Genomic DNA, 22,308 nt, shown 5'->3' with positions numbered 1-22,308 from the left:
TAGAAATGCAGCGGAGAGGGATCCTAACGTAGTGGGAAGCCTGTCCTCTGTGTCCGTTTAGAAATGCAGTGGAGAGGGATCCTAACGTAGTGGGAAGCCTGTCCTCTGTGTCCGTTTAGAAATGCAGCGGAGAGGGATCCTAACGTAGTGGGAAGCCTGTCCTCTGTGTCCGGTTAGAAGTGCAGCGGAGAGGGATCCTAACGTAGTGGGAAGCCTGTCCTCTGTGTCCGTTTAGAAATGCAGCGGAGAGGGATCCTAACGTAGAGGAAGCCTGTCCTCTGTGTCCGGTTAGAAATGCAGCGGAGAGGGATCCTAACGTAGTGGGAAGCCTGTCCTCTGTGTCCGTTTAGAAGTGCAGCGGAGAGGGATCCTAACGTAGTGGGAAGCCTGTCCTCTGTGTCCGGTTAGAAGTGCAGCGGAGAGGATCCTTACGTAGTGGGAAGCCTGTCCTCTGTGTCCGGTCAGAAGTGCAGCGGAGAGGGATCCTAACGTAGTGGGAAGCCTGTCCTCTGTGTCCGTTTAGAAGTGCAGCGGAGAGGGATCCTAACGTAGTGGGAAGCCTGTCCTCTGTGTCCGGTTAGAAGTGCAGCGGAGAGGGATCCTAACGTAGTGGGAAGCCTGTCCTCTGTGTCCGTTTAGAAGTGCAGCGGAGAGGGATCCTAACGTAGTGGGAAGCCTGTCCTCTGTGTCCGGTTAGAAGTGCAGCGGAGAGGGACCTAACGTAGTGGGAAGCCTGTCCTCTGTGTCCGTTTAGAAGTGCAGCGGAGAGGGATCCTAACGTAGTGGGAAGCCTGTCCTCTGTGTCCGGTTAGAAGTGCAGCGGAGAGGGATCCTAACGTAGTGGGAAGCCTGTCCTCTGTGTCCGGTTAGAAGTGCAGCGGAGAGGGATCCTAACGTAGTGGGAAGCCTGTCCTCTGTGTCCGTTTAGAAATGCAGCGGAGAGGGATCCTAACGTAGTGGGAAGCCTGTCCTCTGTGTCCGTTTAGAAATGCAGAGGAGAGGGATCTAACGAGGGAAGCCTGTCCTCTGTGTCCGTTTAGAAATGCAGCGGAGAGGGATCCTAACGTAGTGGGAAGCCTGTCCTCTGTGTCCGTTTAGAAATGCAGAGGAGAGGGATCCTAACGTAGTGGGAAGCCTGTCCTCTGTGTCCGTTTAGAAATGCAGCGGAGAGGGATCCTAACGTAGTGGGAAGCCTGTCCTCTGTGTCCGGTTAGAAATGCAGCGGAGAGGGATCCTAACGTAGTGGGAAGCCTGTCCTCTGTGTCCGTTTAGAAATGCAGCGGAGAGGGATCCTAACGTAGTGGGAAGCCTGTCCTCTGTGTCCATTTAGAAATGCAGCGGAGAGGGATCCTAACGTAGTGGGAAGCCTGTCCTCTGTGTCCGTTTAGAAGTGCAGCGGAGAGGGATCCTAACGTAGTGGGAAGCCTGTCCTCTGTGTCCGGTTAGAAGTGCAGCGGAGAGGGATCCTAACGTAGTGGGAAGCCTGTCCTCTGTGTCCGGTTAGAAGTGCAGCGGAGAGGATCCTAACGTAGTGGGAAGCCTGTCCTCTGTGTCCGTCTAGAAATGCAGCGGAGAGGGATCCTAACGTAGTGGGAAGCCTGTCCTCTGTGTCCGTTTAGAAATGCAGTGGAGAGGATCCTAACGTAGGGAAGCCTGTCCTCTGTGTCCGTTTAGAAATGCATCGGAGAGGGATCCTAACGTAGCGGGAAGCCTGTCCTCTGTGTCCGGTTAGAAATGCAGCGGAGAGGGATCCTAACGTAGTGGGAAGCCTGTCCTCTGTGTCCGGTTAGAAGTGCAGCGGAGAGGGATCCTAACGTAGTGGGAAGCCTGTCCTCTGTGTCCGGTTAGAAGTGCAGCGGAGAGGGATCCTAACGTAGTGGGAAGCCTGTCCTCTGTGTCCGGTTAGAAATGCAGCGGAGAGGGATCCTAACGTAGTGGGAAGCCTGTCCTCTGTGTCCGTTTAGAAATGCAGTGGAGAGGGATCCTAACGTAGTGGGAAGCCTGTCCTCTGTGTCCGTTTAGAAATGCAGCGGAGAGGGATCCTAACGTAGTGGGAAGCCTGTCCTCTGTGTCCGGTTAGAAGTGCAGCGGAGAGGGATCCTAACGTAGTGGGAAGCCTGTCCTCTGTGTCCGTTTAGAAATGCAGCGGAGAGGGATCCTAACGTAGTGGGAAGCCTGTCCTCTGTGTCCGGTTAGAAATGCAGCGGAGAGGGATCCTAACGTAGTGGGAAGCCTGTCCTCTGTGTCCGTTTAGAAGTGCAGCGGAGAGGGATCCTAACGTAGTGGGAAGCCTGTCCTCTGTGTCCGGTTAGAAGTGCAGCGGAGAGGGATCCTTACGTAGTGGGAAGCCTGTCCTCTGTGTCCGGTCAGAAGTGCAGCGGAGAGGGATCCTAACGTAGTGGGAAGCCTGTCCTCTGTGTCCGTTTAGAAGTGCAGCGGAGAGGGATCCTAACGTAGTGGGAAGCCTGTCCTCTGTGTCCGGTTAGAAGTGCAGCGGAGAGGGATCCTAACGTAGTGGGAAGCCTGTCCTCTGTGTCCGTTTAGAAGTGCAGCGGAGAGGGATCCTAACGTAGTGGGAAGCCTGTCCTCTGTGTCCGGTTAGAAGTGCAGCGGAGAGGGACCTAACGTAGTGGGAAGCCTGTCCTCTGTGTCCGTTTAGAAGTGCAGCGGAGAGGGATCCTAACGTAGTGGGAAGCCTGTCCTCTGTGTCCGGTTAGAAGTGCAGCGGAGAGGGATCCTAACGAGTGGGAAGCCTGTCCTCTGTGTCCGGTTAGAAGTGCAGCGGAGAGGGATCCTAACGTAGTGGGAAGCCTGTCCTCTGTGTCCGTTTAGAAATGCAGCGGAGAGGGATCCTAACGTAGTGGGAAGCCTGTCCTCTGTGTCCGTTTAGAAATGCAGAGGAGAGGGATCCTAACGTAGTGGGAAGCCTGTCCTCTGTGTCCGTTTAGAAATGCAGCGGAGAGGGATCCTAACGTAGTGGGAAGCCTGTCCTCTGTGTCCGTTTAGAAATGCAGAGGAGAGGGATCCTAACGTAGTGGGAAGCCTGTCCTCTGTGTCCGTTTAGAAATGCAGCGGAGAGGGATCCTAACGTAGTGGGAAGCCTGTCCTCTGTGTCCGGTTAGAAATGCAGCGGAGAGGGATCCTAACGTAGTGGGAAGCCTGTCCTCTGTGTCCGTTTAGAAATGCAGCGGAGAGGGATCCTAACGTAGTGGGAAGCCTGTCCTCTGTGTCCATTTAGAAATGCAGCGGAGAGGGATCCTAACGTAGTGGGAAGCCTGTCCTCTGTGTCCGTTTAGAAGTGCAGCGGAGAGGGATCCTAACGTAGTGGGAAGCCTGTCCTCTGTGTCCGGTTAGAAGTGCAGCGGAGAGGGATCCTAACGTAGTGGGAAGCCTGTCCTCTGTGTCCGGTTAGAAGTGCAGCGGAGAGGGATCCTAACGTAGTGGGAAGCCTGTCCTCTGTGTCCGTTTAGAAATGCAGCGGAGAGGGATCCTAACGTAGTGGGAAGCCTGTCCTCTGTGTCCGTTTAGAAATGCAGTGGAGAGGGATCCTAACGTAGTGGGAAGCCTGTCCTCTGTGTCCGTTTAGAAATGCATCGGAGAGGGATCCTAACGTAGTGGGAAGCCTGTCCTCTGTGTCCGGTTAGAAATGCAGCGGAGAGGGATCCTAACGTAGTGGGAAGCCTGTCCTCTGTGTCCGGTTAGAAGTGCAGCGGAGAGGGATCCTAACGTAGTGGGAAGCCTGTCCTCTGTGTCCGGTTAGAAGTGCAGCGGAGAGGGATCCTAACGTAGTGGGAAGCCTGTCCTCTGTGTCCGGTTAGAAATGCAGCGGAGAGGGATCCTAACGTAGTGGGAAGCCTGTCCTCTGTGTCCGGTTAGAAATGCAGCGGAGAGGATCCTAACGTAGTGGGAAGCCTGTCCTCTGTGTCCGGTTAGAAGTGCAGCGGAGAGGATCCTAACGTAGTGGGAAGCCTGTCCTCTGTGTCCGTTTAGAAGTGCAGCGGAGAGGGATCCTAACGTAGTGGGAAGCCTGTCCTCTGTGTCCGGTTAGAAGTGCAGCGGAGAGGGATCCTAACGTAGTGGGAAGCCTGTCCTCTGTGTCCGTTTAGAAGTGCAGCGGAGAGGGATCCTAACGTAGTGGGAAGCCTGTCCTCTGTGTCCGGTTAGAAGTGCAGCGGAGAGGGATCCTAACGTAGTGGGAAGCCTGTCCTCTGTGTCCGTTTAGAAGTGCAGCGGAGAGGATCCTAACGTAGTGGGAAGCCTGTCCTCTGTGTCCGGTTAGAAGTGCAGCGGAGAGGGATCCTAACGTAGTGGGAAGCCTGTCCTCTGTGTCCGGTTAGAAGTGCAGCGGAGAGGGATCCTAACGTAGTGGGAAGCCTGTCCTCTGTGTCCGTTTAGAAGTGCAGCGGAGAGGGATCCTAACGTAGTGGGAAGCCTGTCCTCTGTGTCCGGTTAGAAGTGCAGCGGAGAGGGACCTAACGTAGTGGGAAGCCTGTCCTCTGTGTCCGTTTAGAAGTGCAGCGGAGAGGGATCCTAACGTAGTGGGAAGCCTGTCCTCTGTGTCCGGTTAGAAGTGCAGCGGAGAGGGATCCTAACGTAGTGGGAAGCCTGTCCTCTGTGTCCGGTTAGAAGTGCAGCGGAGAGGGATCCTAACGTAGTGGGAAGCCTGTCCTCTGTGTCCGTTTAGAAATGCAGCGGAGAGGGATCCTAACGTAGTGGGAAGCCTGTCCTCTGTGTCCGTTTAGAAATGCAGAGGAGAGGGATCCTAACGTAGTGGGAAGCCTGTCCTCTGTGTCCGTTTAGAAATGCAGCGGAGAGGGATCCTAACGTAGTGGGAAGCCTGTCCTCTGTGTCCGTTTAGAAATGCAGAGGAGAGGGATCCTAACGTGCAGCGGAGAGGAGTGGGAAGCCTGTCCTCTGTGTCCGTTTAGAAATGCAGCGGAGAGGGATCCTAACGTAGTGGGAAGCCTGTCCTCTGTGTCCGGTTAGAATGCAGCGGAGAGGGATCCTAACGTAGTGGGAAGCCTGTCCTCTGTGTCCGTTTAGAAGTGCAGCGGAGAGGGATCCTAACGTAGTGGGAAGCCTGTCCTCTGTGTCCGGTTAGAAGTGCAGCGGAGAGGATCCTAACGTAGTGGGAAGCCTGTCCTCTGTGTCCATTTAGAAATGCAGCGGAGAGGATCCTAACGTAGTGGGAAGCCTGTCCTCTGTGTCCGTTTAGAAGTGCAGCGGAGAGGGATCCTAACGTAGTGGGAAGCCTGTCCTCTGTGTCCGGTTAGAAGTGCAGCGGAGAGGGATCCTAACGTAGTGGGAAGCCTGTCCTCTGTGTCCGGTTAGAAGTGCAGCGGAGAGGGATCCTAACGTAGTGGGAAGCCTGTCCTCTGTGTCCGTTTAGAAATGCAGCGGAGAGGGATCCTAACGTAGTGGGAAGCCTGTCCTCTGTGTCCGTTTAGAAATGCAGCGGAGAGGGATCCTAACGTAGTGGGAAGCCTGTCCTCTGTGTCCGTTTAGAAATGCAGCGGAGAGGGATCCTAACGTAGTGGGAAGCCTGTCCTCTGTGTCCGGTTAGAAATGCAGCGGAGAGGGATCCTAACGTAGTGGGAAGCCTGTCCTCTGTGTCCGTTTAGAAGTGCAGCGGAGAGGGATCCTAACGTAGTGGGAAGCCTGTCCTCTGTGTCCGGTTAGAAGTGCAGCGGAGAGGGATCCTAACGTAGTGGGAAGCCTGTCCTCTGTGTCCGTTTAGAAATGGATACTCATAGAAATATAACAAATGAACGCCGTTGCCTCGGGCACATGCTCTCCAGTACTCTGGTCACATTCACCGCCTGATTTAGTGCATTCGGGGGAAAAAATGTGAGTGGATGCAATTGCCTACCCGTCACAATAGTTTGAAATATGCGTGCATTGCTATCTACAAATGAACAGCACACCAATTCTCCACCCTCACATGCCAGCAATTTGCAATTGACTAATAACGGTAAATGCTGATTGTGAGAACGTGATTCAATGCAAAAACGGAAATTCTGAACTAGCCTATTCAGCAATGAAGTGGCCTACTCTCAGACTCTAGTCTCTGGCTCACTCCACATAGTCACAGCTTTATACTGGTTCAATGTCACGAAGGCACACTGAGGATGGAAAGAGCTGCCAGGGCAGATCACGGTCAGCAGTACACTGTAATCTTTATGTGGGAATACTTTACTGCCTTGCCATGGTAGAATTCTGCTGTGACCATGAATCAAACTCTCTGAGACATCTTCTCTGAGACCACCACTAAAGGCTACTCCCACTCCACACTCATGATCATCTTCTCTGAGACCACCACTAAAGGCTCCTCCCACTCCACACTCATGATCATCTTCTCTGAGACCACCACTAAAGGCTCCTCCCACTCCACACTCATGATCATCTTCTCTGAGACCACCACTAAAGGCTCCTCCCACTCCACACTCATGATCATCTTCTCTGAGACCACCACTAAAGGCTACTCCCACTCCACACTCATGATCATCTTCTCTGAGACCACCACTAAAGGCTCCTCCTCCCACACTCACTCCACACTCATGATCATCTTCTCTGAGACCACCACTAAAGGCTCCTCCCACTCCACACTCATGATCATCTTCTCTGAGACCACCACTAAAGGCTCCTCCCACTCCACACTCATGATCATCTTCTCTGAGACCACCACTAAAGGCTCCTCCCACTCCACACTCATGATCATCTTCTCTGAGACCACCACTAAAGGCTCCCTCCCAGACTCACCACACTCATGATCATCTTCTCTGAGACCACCACTAAAGGCTCCTCCCACTCCACACTCATGATCATCTTCTCTGAGACCACCACTAAAGGCTCCTCCCACTCCACACTCATGATCATCTTCTCTGAGACCACCACTAAAGCCGCCTCCCACTCCACACTCATGATCATCTTCTCTGAGACCACCACTAAAGGCTCCTCCCACTCCACACTCATGATCACTTGTCTTGCACGATTGCCTCTGACATGGACCTGCTATGGGTCAACCTTGCTTGACCTGCCTGTCTGTGAATTTCAATTACATTTATTATGTAAATAATATCCTTGACTCACTTATTCATTCCCTTGAGTATGTTTGACAATCTAAATGCATGCCTTGTTCTGATTCAGAAGTTGACAATGACAATTCAAACGCCATGCTTTGGCTACTCTTTGTCCCATGGGACATGGTGGTCTAGAATGTAATAGGCCTGCTTTCAGTACCATTTTGACTGCTGCACTAAAGCATCCATAATTGGCATCATTTCAAAAGCCTATGTCCAAACTCCTGACCTGTCAATCACTTGTCCACCTGTCCATATCCTGATGCAGTCACTTTTACCCTGCCTTCATGTACATATGCACCCACTCTCTGCACATTGACCTGGTACTGGTACTCCCTGTATGTAGTTCCATTCTCATGTATTTTAGTTGATTCCTCTTGTGTTTCTATTTTCTATATTATGTTTTAACTCTGCATTGTTGGGAAGGGATCATAAGCAAGAAATTCATGGTAAAGTCTGCACCAGTTGTATTCAGCGCATGTGACAAATACAATTTGATTTGATTTTGACACCTGCTGATACTGTTCCTAGGCCGTCATTGAAAATAAGAATTTGTTCTTAACTGACTTGCCTAGTTAAATAAAGGTAAAATAAAAATAAAATAAAATACCAACACCTGTTCCACACACATTTGTATACTATTTAAACGTCCTGGGTCAAATATTACTCAAATACATTACATTATATCTGCTCCACTCGTTTTTTACTTGTTGTTTATTCCCATTGCGCAAAGAGAGAGAATGTTGGGTATCTGTATGGAGACACAAGACCCCCTCCCTCCCTTATGCCGCGCCGCTGCTGCTTCGCTCTGCTCTCCGATTGGACCGCCGCTGCGGAGGGCTGGCGTTAATGCAGTCTCGCTGCCTGGCGGTAGTTGCATCTAGCAGCCGTAGGCCGACAGAAACAATAGGGCAATACAGTCTGACAGAGGTACTGACGAAGCAGACAGAAGCACCAGCAAGGTGATATTATTGTGCGCCGCTGTGCATATCGGCAACAAAGCGTTGAATCTGCACTATTCAGAGACACGATTTTGCACAGAAAATCAGACCAGTCCTGTAACGGTTTATCCTGCTATACAATTAAAGTTTCTGCTGAACGGAATGACAGCACCAGCTATTGCATGCAGCGCAATCTGAGAGGTAAGAGACATTGATAACAAGGAATCATCATTGTTGGTTGGATCATAACAATTTCAATCAATTTATCAGTGCTTTTATTTTGATTTTATAGACCTGCTTGTTGATTTTGCATAATGTTTCACACATTCATTATTCCTGCTGGTCTGTTTTCATCCCTTAATGGCATGTTTACAAGCAAGTCGATGTGCTTTAACATATGGTTTAGAATTAGCTTGGTGGTTTAAATTGTGTGCTTACATCTCTCAAATGGTTATTTGTTGTGCATTATTGTCTTACAGTAACCTATTATTTAATACCTCTAGGGCATCGTAACATGTAGCCTGAGACCTGTATGTATAGTCAACTGTAGGAGAAGGACAATGGGTATGATAGCCTATGGCTGAAGCCATTTGGCTTGACAGCATCATAGTGAAATAGCCTTCCAATGAATTGCAGTGATATTTGTGTATATTAATACATACCTGTGCAGAAGGCCATTTGAAATGGATATGATGCGCTCAAGTGCTACATATGTCATTGTAAACTGTTGTGTGTTGGTGTGGATGTTCCTATACTCCTCTCCTCAGTGCCTTATCTGTTTGTCTGTTCACACACACACACACACACACACACACACACACACACACACACACACACACACACACACACACACACACACACACACACACACACACACACATTTACCTTTTACACAAATTATTTTTCTATTCTTTTAACACCTACAGTAAAGTTCCATATGAATCCTCCATGCTGCTTGTAGACACAAAATGTCATTGTTCTCGTCGGACGCTGTAGATAATAGTGTCTGACGATAATAGTGTCTATGCTTTGTCTGTGCTGGGACAGGTGATCCAAAGACTTGTGTGTTCTGTGGTCACTTAGCCAGAGCGTTCAGAGGATATCTATTCTAACCTTTGCCTTTGTCAGCTTCATCTCACACTGGCCATACAGCAGTGTGAGATGGAGAAACAGCTGTAGCATTCAGAGCATATGCAAACTATATTCTCTGTGAAGTGTCCCTCACTGACCATACTGTAGATGTAATGGGGATCATATTCAGATACTCAGCATTACCCAGAGCAGCAGGTTGGATGACTTTCCTCTCAGACAGACAGTGACAGTGTTATGTAAGCAATGTGAGTGAAAACAGTTGACTTTGCCGTTGGTGGAGGTTGGATAAACCCCTCTGGTGATTTTGAATGGTTTGTGAGAGACAACAGAAACCCATCCCTCTCTTACGACGCAAACTTAATTCTAGATGTACCGTTATATCGTTCAAATTGTGAGCTTTGTGATTTGAGAGCTGCTGGTTTGGGGGCATTGTGGGTGTTTTCTTACTGGCACTCACCTGTTTTGTATTGGACAATAATACACTAAGGGCATCAAGGTGCCAGTCTGTCTGGCATTTCTCCTTGACTGTGAGAGGGAACAACAGTGGCACCCAGTTCACCTAGTCCTTGGGATAAAGCCAATTTGACCAGTGGACAGACCCCAGGAGAAGGACTTCTGCACTGTTCTATCTTTTGGTCTAAATTGCTCACTGTTACAACACCAAATAAACCATGTTGACCCTTATTATTCATAGGTGTTATGAGTCATGACAACTAAAGCACCCTCCACACAGGCTAACCTATTCTGCACATTAGTTCTGGTACTATACAAACACACAAAACTATATTCACATCCCCTAGCTGTTTGGAAATGTAGGACAATGTACTTTTTTGAGGATGGTAAAATGGGCTGTGTTAGATTCGTTCAAACATTTACAGCAAATACAGGCGAATGGCCCCCACTCCGTAGTTAAACAAAGAAAACAGTACATTGGCTGGATGTTCTGTTTGGGTTTAGGACAAACTCCAACAGCCTGCCAACATGGTCAATGGCCCAGGTAATTGAACTATCTACCAGACCAGCAGAACTCAAATTGCAATCTCACTGCATCAACGGCCTTCCGTCCAGTAAAGCTGTAGTAGGACTTCTCTAAGTAACTGTGATACCTTTGTTGGAATACCTACTGCACTGAACAACAACACAGAGAACATGCTATGCACACACAATCCACTGTAGATGGATGCTGTGTTGCATCCATGGATGAATACATTTTACAACATCAAAGACCATGTCACAGTTTCCATTCGAATCTAAATGGCTAAGCAAGACAAGGCAGTGAACGTGTGTTACAGAGGACATGGGACACGTTTATAAGAGTGCCAGACTCCTCATTTAATCAGGGACTGGGCGGCAATCATCCACATCATAACTGTGGGAGACAGGCAGTGCCATGAAGAATAAATCACAAAACTGTGATCCCATTTCACAGCCAGTCTCTTGATTTGTGTAGATTTTGACATGTTAATCAGTCATCAGTCATTTACATTGTTGTTTCCCCTCTAGAAAATCATACTTAATCACATCAAATCTTACTAACAAAGCTTGAGATTCACAATTTACACTGCATATCTACAAATGAATCACTCCGGCACAGTGATGGTAACATTTTGTAGGTGGATTACCTCTTTACTCCCAAATCTATTGATTAGACATTAGACATTATTATTAGGTGTAAATACTCAAGAATGGACCTTGGCAGGCAGCATTGATCAACTGGCCAAGGCAGCTCTTGCTGTGCTGCTCTTTCTGTTGTGTGCGGGGTGTGTTTGTGCTAGTGTAAATGTGTCTGCGTGCACGTGTGTGAGTGTGGAGAGCAGGAGGCAGATTGCTCAGCACTGACCATTGCTCAGCACTTTATACGGGTTGTCACGTATCCTACCTATAGTCACATAGCACCCAGACTGTAAGTCAATATCCCTGGCATCACCAGCAATTAACTACAGCCTGTCTGCCTGCCTGTCTGCCCTCTATGAGCTGTGAGCTGCATGCAGAAAGGCGACAAAAATGTCCTCAGTGTCCAGGCCTCTCACTGCACTGCTCAGCCCCTCCCCCATCTGCAGTACTACCCAGCCCCTCCCCCATATGCAGTACTACCCAGCCCCTCCCCCACGTGCAGTACTGCCCCTTGGGCCCTCCAGTCACCAATCCTCATCGACCACCTTTTCTCCAGTGTGTTATGCAAAGACCAGCGTCACATGGGGATACAGAAGGAGGAGGGGTGGGGATGAGGGCTGTGACTCAAGGTACACCAGTCAAACTGTGCTCCGTCTGTGCTTTGAATACAGATGAGCTGAATCCCATTGAGAGAAGACATGGCACGGTGGTCACAGTGCTCTATCTGTGTGACAAACAGAGCTTGGTGCTCCCAGAGGTCCTCCTGGCAATAGCGGTGGCATGAATATTCCTGGGACGAGGACTGGGGGCATGAATAATCTGGGGACGGGGACTGGGGGCAGGAAGCGGGGACGGGGACTGGGGGCATGAATAATCTGGGGACGGGGACTGGGGGCAGGAAGCGGGGACGGGGACTGGGGGCATGAATAATCTGGGACGGGGACTGGGGGCAGGAAGCGGGGACGGGGACTGGGGGCATGAATAATCTGGGGACGGGGACTGGGCAGGCATGAATAATCTGGGGACGGGGACTGGGGGGCACGGGGACTGGGGGCATGAATAATCTGGGGACGGGGACTGGGGGCAGGAAGCGGGGACGGGACTGGGGGCATGAATAATCTGGGTACGGGGACTGGGGGCAGGAAGCGGGGACGGGACTGGGGGCATGAATAATCTGGGGACGGGGACTGGGCGCATGAATAATCTGGGGACGGGGACTGGGGGCAGGAAGCGGGGACGGGGACTGGGGGCATGAATAATCTGGGGACGGGGACTGGGGGCAGGAAGCGGGGACGGGGAGCAGCGAGGGAGCGGGCCTGGTGGCTGCTGTGGGGTTGAGTCAGGGCTGCAGCAGAGGAGCAGAGCTTAATTACCACTGTTTGACTCTCCTTTCATCTCCAGACTCTTTGATATGCCACAAACCATGCAAAGTGTGTGTGTGTGTGTGTGTGTGTGTGTCTGTGTGTTTGAGGCGCTGGTTCATCTTCATATGTAGAAGAGAAATGGGCTGGGCTGTTGTGTGTTTTAATAACCTCGTCAGTGGGATGCTGACTGGACTGCTGCTAGTAGTCATAGTACTGCTCTGATGGACAGCCAGCTGGCTCCCCTGTTGAAACAGCCCCCTCAGTGAATTGTCACACATGTACAATGCACAAACTCACAGAAAAACAAGTACACACACACACACACACACACACACACACACACACACACACACACACACACACACACACACACACACACTGTGGAACCGTCCCTGAGGCATACACAGATGGACTATCCACAGGATGTCTCTCGCATCCTGTCTCATTCAACACATTCTTATCTTCATTAATGAGAGATGGCACAATTCTGCTGTACCATCAGGGCCGTGAAGTTCATTCAGTCATTCAGAGATTTGTCTGCCTGGGCGATGAAAGAAAGGATATTGCAAATGAGTGTTTCTTGGCTTGTCGTTACATGGTCTTGGATCAGACGGCCGACTGAAACAGATCTGCGATGAGCTGAGCTGACAAAATTTCACCGGCAGGCAAGATAATGAAAGTGCCTGTCAAGAATGAACCACTGTTGTCGCTGTGTCTCTCCTTTTCCATGCAAGTGAATGTTGAGTTGATGCTCTGAATAATTTGAGGCTCAGACCTAGACTAAAGGTTTTATGGATCTCACAGAACTCTAACAGGAGCTGTGCCCTCCAAAGTTTTGGAGGGCACAGAAGAGTAACAGAAGAAGCATAACCAAATGATCTGAATCCAGAGTGCGAGTGACTGATTAGTGAAGTGGAAAGGGAATTAGTTCTCTGTTCTTTCCTCTTCAGTGGTTGTGTGTTTCCCAGCACTGTTCTCTGGGTGGAAACAGAGGCCTGTGATCTCGGTCACTTGAAAGGGGCTTCACACAGCGGAAAGTAGATCTGTGTTTAATGCAGAATGCAATGGTTACATAAGAGCTTATTTGTCTCGGATACAAAACACTCATTGTCTTTGATGTTGTCGATAAGCGAGGTGTGTGTCTCTCTGTGTGTAGAGAGAGGTGAGACACAAAAGCCATTGGTGTATCCACCATTTTCACTGTATAGGCTACGTGCCTATCTCTCTTTAACCTGGCATTCCTTCCTGCTCATCCTGTTACCTTCTTTAGGAACAACAGCAGTCACCAGATCCCTGTGCTCCAGGCATCTCTCCCAGGCAGAATGAGCTCCTCTCCCCATGGGTCCCACGGGTCTGGGTCCCGCGTCTCCAACGACATCCTGGAGGAGCTGCAGCTCATTGCTGCCCAGAACCTGGAGAAGCTAGACATCAGCAAGTACTATGAGGTCATCAGGGAGCTGGGTAAGGGCACCTATGGGAAGGTGGACCTGGTCATCCACAAAATCAGGGGTGAGTTTGTCTCTGATGGAAGCTACCTGCGCCGTTGAGAATAACCAATGTGTTATATTCATGTTAGTTGGTCTATTCCAGACAGACCATCAACAGAGCTCAACAAAACAGAAACATTGCTTGCTGATGTGAAAAGAAATGAAAAATTCTGGGGTTTTATATCAGTGTTTACAATCAGAACATTTCGATTCACTCCAGATTCCATCTAAAATGTTTTTAGTTTTTTACATGTTTTCCACGGTCACAGTAATCTTACACATCTTTGAAGTATTTAGATCGCTCCACTCTTTAAAGAATTCATTTGTGGACCATAATTACAGTGAATGTGGCGTCCCTAGTTTCGGAATAGCAGTGAAGCACAAACCCCATCCAGATTGCTCAACAAAATGACCCATTTTAGCAAATCTTTTCAATCTTTGTGACATAAAATGCAAGCCACAATGTCAACCATCTGCTCAAAACTCAAAAGTGTGGGGGGGGGCAAATGACCCTCCTACATCTAGCGGAATAAAGACATACACAAGCCACCAAAGTGCACAGTTTGTCCTCCGCTCTTTTAACAAAAAGGACACACCATCTGGAACTATCCAAAACCACTATCACTGGGTTGTCATTAGACCTAAATCATGTCCAAAACCACTATCACTGGGTTGTCATTAGACCTAAATCATGTCCAAAACCACTATCACTGGGTTGTCATTAGACCTAAATCATGTCCCAAACCACTATCACTGGGTTGTCATTAGACCTAAATCATGTCCAAAACCACTATCACTGGGTTGACATTAGACCTAAATCATGTCCAAAACCTAAATCATGTCCAAAACCACTATCACTGGGTTGTCATTGGACCTAAATCATGTCCAAAACCACTAACACTGGGTTGTCATTAGACCTAAATCATGTCCAAAACCACTATCACTGGGTTGTCATTAGACCTAAATCATGTACAAAACCACTATCACTGGGTTGTCATTAGACCTAAATCATGTCCAAAACCACTATCACTGGGTTGTCATTAGACCTAAATCATGTCCAAAACCACTATCACTGGGTTGTCATTAGACCTAAATCATGTCCAAAACCACTATCACTGGGTTGTCATTAGACCCAAATCATGTACAAAAACCCGCCGTGATTGGGAGTCCCATAGGGCGGCGCACAATTGGTCCAGCGTCGTCTGGGTGTGGCCGGTGTAGGCCGTCATTGTAAATAAGATTTTTTTCTTAATTGACTTGTCTAGTTAAATAAAGGTAAAACATATTTACCCAGCTCTCGGATTCCACGCTGCCACCATATTACATTCCCAAATTCAAACATTTGACACTATCAGCTCAGGACATACATAATGAAAAGACTTCTTGCCGTCAGAGATGTGTTGAATAGTATTTATATGATGACTTCTAAATCATGCTGCTGTGTAATTAGGGTGGCTGTAAATTTGGGTATAATCTCAGATTAGCATGATTCATAGGAGAGACCAATCTTTATTTTATAGTTTGATGATGGCTTTGATAATGCTCACTCAATCCATCACACAGGTGGATATTCGCTTGAATGTAGAGCTGTCGTTCTGGAATAATTCATTGCATATCAGTCATCATGTGGGATTACCACAATTCAGCAGAAATGTATATTAGGAAATCAAATCATTTTGAAGCAAGCTATCAAAACAGTTCTTCACTTTCAAATCTGATTTAGTTAGAATTAATATTCACAATTTCTCTGTGAGTGAATATCCATCTAAATCTCTTCAAAATGTACAGTATGTTCAATTAATATTTAGTGTTCACTTTTGTATACGACTATAGAGAGACAATATTAGTTATCTTCTATTTGCAGTGCAAATATTTTCCCGATACAATTTTCTCTATTGATTTTAATAGTTCAACATTCCGTTTTTACCAACATTCCGTTTTTACCAACATTCCGTTTTTACCATATCAACGATCATATCATTTGGTGTAGTTTTAGTTTCATTTATTCACACACAAAAAGACAAGTGAAAGACAAACAGTGACATTAACAAAACAAGGTACAGTAAAGATGTGTGCAGGGGAGGTTAGAAACCCAAGAGGACTGTTATGAAGAAATATACAGTGCATTCTGAAAGTATACATGTTGTTATGTTACAGCCTTATTCTAAAATGGATTCAATAAATACAATCCTCATCAATCTACACACAATACCCCATAATGACAACGAGAAAACAGTTTTACATTTTCTTTTGCAAATGTATAAAAAATCTAAACAGAAATACCTTATTTCCATAAGTATTCAAGACTCTTTGCAATGAGACCTGAAATTGAGCTCAGGTGCATCCTGTTACTATTGATCATCCTTGAGATGTTTCTACAACTTGATTGGAGTCCACCTACAGTAAAGTAAATTGATTGAAAATTATTTGGAAAGGCACGCCGGTCTATGTAAGGTCTCACAGTTGATAGTGCATGTCAGAGCAAAAACCAAGCCATGAGGTTGAAGGAATTGTCTGTAGGGTTCTGAGACAGGATTGTGTCAAGGCACAGATCTGAGGAAGGGTACCAAAAAATGTCTGCATCATTGAAGGTCCTCAAGAACACAGGGGCCTCCATCATTCTTAAATGGAAGAAGTTTAGAAAGACCAAGACACTTCCTATAGCTGGCCACCCGGCCAAACTGAGCAATCAGGAGAGAAGGGCCTTGGTCAGGAAGGTGACCAAGAACCCAATGGTCACTCTGACAGAGCTCCAGTTCCTCTGTGGCGATGGGAGAACATTCCAGAAGGACAACCATTTTCTGCAGCACTCCACCAATGGAAGCCACTAGATGGAAGCCACTTCTCAGTAAAAGGCACATGTCAGCCAGCTTGGAGATTGCCAAAAGGCACCTAAAGGACTCTTAGACCATGAGAAACAAGATTCTCTTGTCTGATGAAACCAAGATTGAACCCAAGCGTCAGGTCTGCATGCTCACTACTTTATGCTCTGACCAGAGCTGAGGTGGTGCTATTGGAGAAGCTTCTCTTTTCCCCTGAGCTCACAGAGCCACTGTGGCACCAGGGAGAGACAGACATTGAGGCATTTCTATCTGGCAAATTTCCATCTCCTAGTCTTGACCTTGTCCCATTCCCATATTTCCTCTGCTAATTTCTGTTTTCCTGTCATTCAGGGAAATAGGCTGTGGTCGGTAGAAGGTTCTGAGACATTTCCTTCCAGATTGCTCTGCGCTATTCCTCCCAGACGACAGAATCCATGTCATGCTTCCTGTGCCTTTATATTATACACTGCATATACCAAACATTAGGAACACCTTCCTAATATTGAGTCCCCCCCCCCTTACCATCAGAACAGCCTAATTTCATTGGGGCATGGACTCTCAAGGTGTCGAAAGTGTTCCACAGAGATGCTGGCCCATGGTGACTCCAATGCTTCCCACAGTTGTGTCAAGTTGGCTGGATGTCCTTTGGGTGGTGGACCATTCTTGATACAGCCGGGAAACTGTTGAGGGTGGAAAAACCCAGCAGCGTTGCAGTTCTTGACACAAACCGGTGCGCCTGGTACCTACTACCATACCCCATTCAAAGGCACTTAAATATTTTTTCTTGCCCATTCACCCTCTGAATGGCACACATACACAATCCATATCTTCAATTGTCTCAAGATTTAAAAATCCTTCTTTAACCTGTCTCCTCCCCTTCATCTACACTGATTGAAGTGGATTTAACAAGTGACATCAATAAGGGATCATATCTTTCACTTGGATTCACCTGGTCAGTCTGACATGGAAAGGTGTTCTTAATGTTTTTTATACTGAGTGTATATGAATCACAAGGATTTACAGACAGGTAAAGGAAAAGCATCTCCCCTCCCAATCATTGGCTCTAATTTGATTAGTGTTGCACTTACTGGCTCTATTTCAGTATGTGTTTACTGCAACACTTTTGTATGTAATCACTTTCAATTTACTGCCAAATCCGCTGCATCAAAGCTGAAGTGCCCATGCAGCCCCATCCCCTCCTCTCTGTAGGTAAAGAGGATGGTGTCATGACTAAACTATTCTGACAGAGGCTTTGGAATATTTATAAATATATTTATAGATCCCCCCCTCAGTGAAAAAAATGTGGTCTTGGATGAAATCCTGTAACCTCACTAAATTGAATTACTCCCAGACAGGTTTTGTAATTAATATCAGTTTAATTGATTTACAAGCCTAAATTTGGTGCCGCTAACTGTCTCATGGAACTCACAGAACATTTCTCATCCAGTACTGTACATTATGTTCTAGGCACTAAGATGGCTCTGAAGTTCTTGAGGAAGAAAACAACCAAACTGAAGAGCTTCTTAAGGGAGTACAGCATCTCTCTCTACCTGTCTCCCTGCCCCTTTATCATCAACATGTTCGGCATTGCCTTTGAGACAGACGACTACTACGTCTTCGCTCAGGAGTATGCCCTGGCAGGAGACCTCTTCGACATCATTCCCCCTCAGGTGAGATGAACAGAGGTGTGTTCATCTGCTGTTACAATAGAAGGTTCTCAACATAATGTCAGAAATAGGAATAACATAAAAGCTATTTTATTTCCAGCTGAAGGATAATGTACAGATTTTACATGATAAATGTTCATGTGTAAAATTAATGTGAGATATTAGTGCTGTATATCTATTTTTAGAAAAAGCTCAGATAGCAACATAATCCAAGTCATTATCTAACCACTCGTCATCCATTGAAGACTATTTATAGAAAGTTATTTTCTATAACTAATGTAATACTTGATAACCCCTAGTCAACATGTACTGTGGAGAGTTACATAAAATCCTTGGCCTATGGCCAAACACACATTCTCATGGACGGATGAAATGTTTTACTTGCTGGTGGATTGTTTGACCTCAGTGTGTACTCGTCTCTGTTTAGGTGGGTCTTCCAGAGACGGTGGCTAAGCGTTGTGTCCACCAGGTCGCCATCGCCCTGGACTACCTGCACTGTAAGAAGCTAGTCCACCGGGACATCAAGCCTGAGAACATCCTCATCTTTGACAAAGAGTGCCGTAAGGTCAAGCTGTCAGACTTCGGCATGACGCGGCGTGCCGGCTCCCCAGTGAAGCGTGTCAGCGGAACCATCCCATACACGGCACCGGAGTTGTGCGACGCCTCGCAGCACGAGGGCTTCTGCGTGGACTACAGCACTGACGTGTGGGCCTTCGGTGTCCTCCTCTTCTGCATGCTCACCGGCAACTTCCCCTGGGAGAAGGCCCTGCCGTCGGACGCCTTCTACCAGGAGTTTGTGCGCTGGCAGCGGCGCCGGACGGGCACGGTGCCCTCTCAGTGGCGGCGCTTCACAGACGAGGGGCTGCGCATGTTCCGCAGGCTCCTGTCCATTGAGCAGGAGCGCCGCTGCTCCGTTAAGGAGGTTTTCAGCTACTTCAACCACCACTGGATGCTGGACAATGAACCGGGCAGCAGCGTTGCGGGAGGAGGGTCAGTGGGCAGTGGGCCCCAGGTGGAGCTCAGCTCGTCGTCATCTGAAGAGGATGTACTGGTGGACAGGCTAAAGCAGCAGAGCCTGATAGAGCCCATGGGCGGACACTACTCCTCCACCGGCTCCCCCTCCTCCACCAGTAGCTACGAACGAGTCTCCCGTGACAATGGAGGGGCCGGACACATCTTGGTCGCCACGCCCATTGAAATCTGTGTGTAGAGATTGGCTATGTGCACACACATACACACACACTAACATACGAAGGTCAAATAACAGAGAACAATCTTCCTGGTTAAAGGAAGAGGTGTGAGAACAGCCTGGTCTCATAGACTAGAAGTAACATCGTAAATGTAAATCCTCGACACTGAAATTATTATGATATGTTACTTTTTGTAAGGTTACATAAGACAGGTGGTTACTTAAGGCAAAAACGAAAGTTGGGTGGTTGGTCAGGCGTATGACTCGAATGTCTAGCAACCCAAAGGTAGCAAATATGAATCTCATCACAGATAACTCTAGCAACTTTTGAACTACTTACTACTTTTTAGCTACTTACCATGTTAGCTAACCCTTCCCCTAACCTTAACCCTTTTAGCTATCCCTAACCCTGACCCCTAACCCCCAGCCTAGCTAACGTTAGCCACCTAGATAGAATTCGTAACATATAGTACCTTTTGCAAATGTGTAACTTAATGTACGTTTAGAAAATTTGTAATATATAATACGAAATGTAATTCGTTATATATCATACGAAATGGGTGATGGACATCCACAAATTATACATACCATACGAAACGAAACTTAACAGATCATGCTAAATGGAGTGTCACGGATTTATGTACAGAGTAATACGAAATGCTCTGAGACCAGGTTGGGGAGAAAGGAAGATGAGGAAAAATGATGGTTGGTGCTTGAAGGAGGTGGTTGTTTCACTATAGATTCTGACAGACATTCCTATTGACGATTAACTCTGAGGGAATGACAAAAGACAATCACAACCAGTACTGATTACTGAACAGATGTGTGGGCGTCTGCAGGCATTTATTGATGTATTGTACTGTAGCTATATTCAGACTAAAATGTACAACAAGATCGGACAGAGACAACAAACATGTGAAGGACAAAACAAGCTTTTACAGAATAGCAACATAATGTCCTAGTAAGTTGTATTAGAGCTCACCAGATCGTAAAGCAATATGTTCAAGCAATTTCTCTGCAAAAATGACTTCTCTGATAAATTGCTCATGGAATAATGGAAGAAATTAAACCATTTTGAATCTGATGTAATTGCATCAGTAAAAGATCATTAGAGAGTGTTGGCTGTCATTATGACTTTTACCATAGTGCAATGTGAAACAATGGTACTATGGTGTGTTTGTATTGTATACCCTTATGTTCTGTGGGTATAAGAGCTTTATGTAATGTAGTTTTTGTTAATATTATTTATTTGAGTCCTTGATTTCTGAACATATATTGTTTCTATTTATTTTATAAAGTAGCATTAGAGATTTGACTTTTTTTGATACTTTACGTTTGCCAGTGTTTTACTGCTAGTGCCATTTAAGCAGCCATTTTGAAAAGGGAAACTGCATTTGACCTTCCCCCATAGCAATGTCATATAATCCCATGGAACTGCTTTTCATCTCATGTGAATGGATTATGTTGATGTTGGCCATTACCTCTTTAGCAGTAGCTATAGTGCATTATTCTGTCAGTCCGAGTGTTGAGTTCACCTCCTCTTGTCTGCGTGCTATGCCTGCTAGGCCTGGTACACCATGACAGTAATGCAGTAATGGATAAGAACACTGATGCTGACTTTACGTGATAGCCTGCAGTATACATAACCATTAGAAGCTTAACGCTACTATGGTTTTACTTTAGTTTATTGACTGTTGTGTCATGGTGACATGAGGACGAAATGTTCATGTTTTATGTAAAGCATAAAGTGGTTTCATTTTGTTTTCTCAGGTATACACTTTATAATGTATTATACCATATGGGTAAAAATAAAAACTACAATACACACCATATACATCCTCTTTTGGGGATGATTTAAAACCTCCAGCTGAACCTAAATGTTCTGTGGGCATGTCGTACCATAACTCATTTCTTATCTTTTTAGCTTTTAACTGTAGGTAAAAAGGGCAGAATCCTAAAAATGAATTTCCTTGACTGGTCTCTTATTTTACACATTAGTTTGGCAAATGTGTACATGCAGATGTCAGATGAAAGCATCAAAGGATGAATGGATGAGCATTTTCTTAATTGCATGGTTTATAAAGAAAACATGTGTGAAATCAGCTCGTACAGTAATTGTTCAAGTGAAAAATATGTGCAAAAAAATGGTTGTATAGTGAAATTTTGCTGTGGCACAAATTTGCATAATTTGATATTGTTCTCAAAACAAAATCTAGGGCTGAAATAGCAAAAAAGAATTGTTCCATTGTATTTGACGTGCTGTATTTGTATAGGCTTCCATCACAAGATCACAGACGATGAAGTGGGACTATGGGGATACTACCTACATGTCCTCAAGAACGTTTGGGATGTGACTTGAATTATTTGTTTTATTTTGTGTGGCTTACCTTTAAAAGGGAAACAATATAAAAGGTGGAAAACAGGATGGGATACTGGATATAATGTCCACCTTGGAAAATCTTAAATACATGAGGCATTTGGGAGAAATGCACAACAGTTCATTTTAGAATAGACTCGACTCTCTCTGCGTGTTGTGTTTTTCAGAAATGTTTGCATGAATCAATATTGCTCTGGAGGAACGCTGTTGAAATAAATCTCTAGAGTGAAAAGTTGCAGTATTTATTTTTCTGCCACTGGAGAAAATACTTATTGTATGTAAACAGAGGCAAACACACTGGGCCCTGTTTCCCCCTCTGCCACACCCACCACCCCCTCAGAAACACACTAGACTGATCAGGAGAAAAATACATTCAGTACTTTTTTGTCTTTAAATAAACATCAATGCATTTTGAAAGCAGCCGTCCAGTTCTGTTGCCTCTCAGCTGCTGATATATTCCCATGAGTAGATATTTCATAAATCTGTTATTTATGTGTTTTGTTATTAGTAACGTTATGGGATTTCCTTGTCTTTCTGTGCCGTGTAATTTTGTTGTGGAGTTTGTCTGTAGAACATGCGCTGCTAGAACTCATCTCTTATTCACTCCATCCAATAGAATGCTGTCTTCCCTAAACTTTCCTCTCCTTTCATTCAAAATGAAATAAAGCAATCTGAA

At 46.4% G+C, this 22,308-nt stretch overlaps 1 protein-coding gene across 1 annotated transcript; it reads left to right on the top strand.

The window, feature by feature from the left end:
* The first annotated feature begins 7,954 nt into the window (after positions 1 to 7,954).
* Positions 7,955 to 22,302, top strand: LOC115110720 (serine/threonine-protein kinase SBK1-like). Its single transcript, XM_065010249.1, has 4 exons — positions 7,955 to 8,221; positions 13,361 to 13,599; positions 17,867 to 18,069; positions 18,494 to 22,302. Exons 2-4 carry the CDS (start codon positions 13,413 to 13,415, stop codon positions 19,274 to 19,276), a joined length of 1,173 nt encoding a protein of 390 aa, XP_064866321.1. The 5' UTR covers positions 7,955 to 8,221; positions 13,361 to 13,412; the 3' UTR covers positions 19,277 to 22,302.
* Positions 22,303 to 22,308: the final 6 nt, after the last annotated feature.

This window comes from Oncorhynchus nerka, linkage group LG26, assembly GCF_034236695.1.
Source record: "Oncorhynchus nerka isolate Pitt River linkage group LG26, Oner_Uvic_2.0, whole genome shotgun sequence".
NCBI lineage: Eukaryota > Metazoa > Chordata > Actinopteri > Salmoniformes > Salmonidae > Oncorhynchus > Oncorhynchus nerka.
The sequence above is the reverse complement of the archived record's forward strand: the minus strand, read 5'-3'. Positions and strand labels throughout refer to the sequence as shown.